General features: G+C 62.0%; 1 protein-coding gene across 1 annotated transcript in view; it reads right to left on the bottom strand.

Moving 5' to 3' along the window:
- Positions 1-3,849, bottom strand: part of SORCS2 (sortilin related VPS10 domain containing receptor 2) — a 117,707-nt gene that overhangs the window by 77,151 nt on the left and 36,707 nt on the right. The window contains exon 7 of the mRNA XM_007956317.1: positions 1,820-1,966. Coding sequence (XP_007954508.1) covers positions 1,820-1,966 — 147 coding nt within the window. The remainder of the gene's footprint in view (positions 1-1,819; positions 1,967-3,849) is intronic.

Here is a 3,849-nt window from a genome sequence, read left to right as displayed (position 1 = left end):
CCACGGAGGCCTGCAGGTGGGCCCTGCACTGTCAGCTGATGGGGGGCTTATACAGAGCTGAAAGGCAGCCCCCAAAGAGGCGTGGCCCGGGGCTGTGGGGCTCTGGGGGCCAGCCACCCGTCTGGAGGGAGGAGGGTCATTTCAATACAACGGCCCCCGTGGGCCCAGGATGTGGCTGGCGGGAAGCAGGGTGCCATTCCCGAGGCCCCACTCTGTTAGCGAGGGTGGCAAGACTCCAACACTCTTCCTGTGGACACATCGTCAGCAAAGACCGGCCACTGGACAAGGACATCGTGTTTGCTCAAGTGGACGCTGAGTGGAAACTAGGGAGCCCCTCTGTGAGGTGGACAACGCAGTGGCCGCAACCATGGGCCCAAACACGCCAGCGATGCTGAGGACGGAGGGACCGGGCAGGGTTTTCATCTGTTACACGTGCAGTCACTATGAGTCGGCCAACTCTCGGCAACTTACAACAATAGCTGTGTGCCACGGGGGCCTGCGAGCACAGCGTTGCTTTGCTGTTTGGTTTACAGACATCTCCCAAGCGCCCAGCACAGAGGCCGGCACACCCCAGGCACAGACATGGGTTGGTCGAGCAACCTGTAAAGCAGGAGCCCACTCACTCTTCCTCCGTGGAGATGAAATTGAGTCTTGGAGAGGGGGAGTGGTGGGTTCTGCACCCACAGAACAGCCCCAAACAACATGGGACACAGCCACAGAAGTGAGCCCAGGGAAGGCTTCTCAGTGGAGGGGCATTTGGGCAGGGTTTTCAGGTACCAGTAGGAGTTTGCTGGATGAGGAAAGGGGAGGCCCACGGGGAAGCCTGCTCCTCCTCAAATGCTTGGCCACACGTGTGCCAAGCACACGCCCCCACCCCCGCCCCACAGGGACTCGGACCCCCTTTCCTTTCTCAGGGAGGCTCCGAGGCACCCCGACTTGCCTGGGATCACACGCAGCCGGGGAGAGCTGTGGCTGGACCCTCCGCCACCCCGAGCGGCCGCGCGGGCAAAGCTCAGGGATGCTGGCGGTAATGAGCTCTCTGAGGTGTGCAAGCAGACGGGCCCAGGAGGGCCAGGTCTGCTGGGTGCCCTCGGGACCCCAGCTTCCCATTTAGCCATCCCAGCGGCTGTCCCCCGAGTGCTGCCTCGGACCAGGGCAGGCGTGAAATGGCCCGTCAGCCTCTCTGCCTTCCTTTCCCACCAATATGAACCCTTGTGCGCCACAGTGGGGGCCGGGGGCACCCCGGGAACTGGCGCACACCCCCAGGCAGCCGAGGGACTCGGGGGGCCACATTTGTCCCGTGTGGAGGGGCGCCACCAGGGGAGCAAGCCAGCACTGTGGGCCATGGGCTTGAGTCCTGGCCCTGCTGGCTGACTGTGGCGCCCTTGACTGCCCCGGGAAGGTGAGAGACACCCCCCGCCACGTCCAGACACAGTGTGCCTCTCGGGCCTGGGCCTCGGCCAGCAGGATGCTCGCAGAGGGGACACCTCCTGAGCCTCTGCTGTTGCCATGGGAACGGGCCTGGCCCCAGAGGAAGGTGCTGGACTGGGAGCAGAGCCAGCGGAGGCCCCGCTGTGGTCCCAGCGCTGAGCGGTCCCGGCACTGGGCGGCCCCGGCACTGGGCGGCCCCGGCACTGAGTGGCCGCTGGCTGACAGGCCTGTCCTCTGACTGGCTCCAGGTAACCCCGTGTGCAGGACAAGGGGTGCGCCTGGCCCTCCCCACGGCTGCACTGTGGCCTCTCAGACGGTCCTTCTCGCCGCCTTCTGTGGCCACGCCCTGAGCGCTGCCACCAGGTGCGTGGCTGAGCCGAGCACTCACCGGCTGGCAGTTGGTGGGTCTCCCGTTCATGTCCGTGCTGGGCGGCCGCAGGTAAGCCCAGTCGCGGCCCTTGTTGTAGGTGATCAGCGTTGTCACCTTTCCATCCAGTTTTTGATTTGCCAGGAAGACACCTTTCACGCCTCTGACCTGGGACAGAGACAGGGAGGCGAGTGGGAGCTGCCCCTGAGCCGGCTGGTGACTAACCTGCGGCACCAGCTCCTCGCTAAGTGCTCCCCGGGGCACGAGCTCACACGACCTTCACATCAGTCCCTCGATCAGTTCTGCCTGGTGCATGCTAGAGGGCACACGGAGCAGAGCCCATGGGGACCAGAGACCCAGGGACCAGAGACCACGGGGACCAGAGCCCACAGGGACCAGAGACCCAGGGACCAGAAACCATGGGGACCAGAGACCACGGGGACCAGAGACCCAGGGACCAGAGACCACAGGGACGAGAGACCCAGGGACCAGAGGCCACAGGGACCACAGACCCAGGGACCACGGGGACCAGAGGCCACAGGGACCAGAGACCACGGGGACCAGAGACCCAGGGACCAGAGGCCACAGGGACCACAGACCCAGGGACCACGGGGACCAGAGACCTAGGGACCAGAGGCCACAGGGACCACAGACCCAGGGACCAGAGACCACGGGGACCAGAGACCACAGGGACCAGAAACCATGGGGACCAGAGACCACGGGGACCAGAGACCCAGGGACCAGAGACCACGGGGACCAGAGACCCAGGGACCAGAGGCCACAGGGACCACAGACCCAGGGACCACGGGGACCAGAGGCCACAGGGACCAGAGGCCACAGGGACCAGACACCCAGGGACCAGAGACCCAGGGACCAGAGACCCAGGGGGACCAGAGACCACGGGGACCAGAGGCCACAGGGACCAGAGACCACAGGGACCAGAGCCCACAGGGGGCAGACACCACAGGGACCAGAGACTATAGGGACCAGAAGTCACAGGTACCAGAGACCACAGGGGGCAGAGACCACAGGGACCAGAGACCACGGAGACCAGAAGCCATGTGGCGCAGGTGCCAGGATTTCTGCACACATTCTGGAGGCCAGTGGAGGCTCAGAGGAGGAGGACAGAGAGAAAGACACACAGAGAGAGACACAGAGTCAGAGAGACACAGAGAGATAAATAGAAATGGAGATAGAGAGACAGGAAGAGAGAGACACAGGGAGATAGAGAGACAGAGACAGGGAGAGAGACAGAGACAGAGACAGGGAAAGAGGCAGAGAGAGAGACAGGGAGAGAGGCAGAGAGAGAGACAGGGAGAAAGAGAGAGAGAGACAGGGAGACAAGAGACAGAGACAGGGAGAGAGGCATAGAGAGAGAGGGAGAAAGAGAGAGAGAAACAGGGAAGAGAAGGAGAGACAGAGAAAGAGATAGAGAGACAGACAAGGAGACAGGGAGAGACACAGACAGAGACTGCTCTGGTTACCTAGTACCACTCTAACAAGAATATAAATGGGATGGCCTTGACAACAGGAGTTTATTCTCTTACAGTTTGGGGGGCTAGAAGTCCGAGTTCAAAGTGCCAGGTTCTAGGGGCCGAGTGAAAGCCCCTTGACCTTGGGCTTTAGCTCTGCCTCCTGCTCCCGGCCCATTGAAGAAAGAGGCATCTCTTCACTCAGGCAGCTACTGGCTGTTGAGGCTGACAAGCCCAAGGTCGACAAATAAAATGGCACAGTCCTGATGTTACCAGACCCCAAGTCGGCAGAGCATGGCAGGCTACTGAACAACGACACGGCTACATGCAGGGTCCAAGGTGCCATAAGCTAGAGACCATTCCCAAAGCTGCTTCTTATGTATGGGAAGCAGACCACGTCCCCAATGGCATCTCCTCAGCTGCTCCAATAGACCCCACCACGGAGGTGATGACCAGTCTCATCATGGGGAACACTACCTCCAGCTGCCCAGCCCCTCAGCCAGGCCCAGCCACGCTGACACACAAACGGAACCACCCCAGAGACAGAGACAGGGACACAGAGAGACTGACAGACAGAGG

This window comes from Orycteropus afer, unplaced genomic scaffold (genome assembly GCF_000298275.1).
Source record: "Orycteropus afer afer isolate SDZICR_OR568_19922 unplaced genomic scaffold, OryAfe1.0 scaffold00605, whole genome shotgun sequence".
NCBI classification, from domain to species: Eukaryota; Metazoa; Chordata; class Mammalia; order Tubulidentata; family Orycteropodidae; genus Orycteropus; species Orycteropus afer.
The sequence above is the reverse complement of the archived record's forward strand: the minus strand, read 5'-3'. Positions and strand labels throughout refer to the sequence as shown.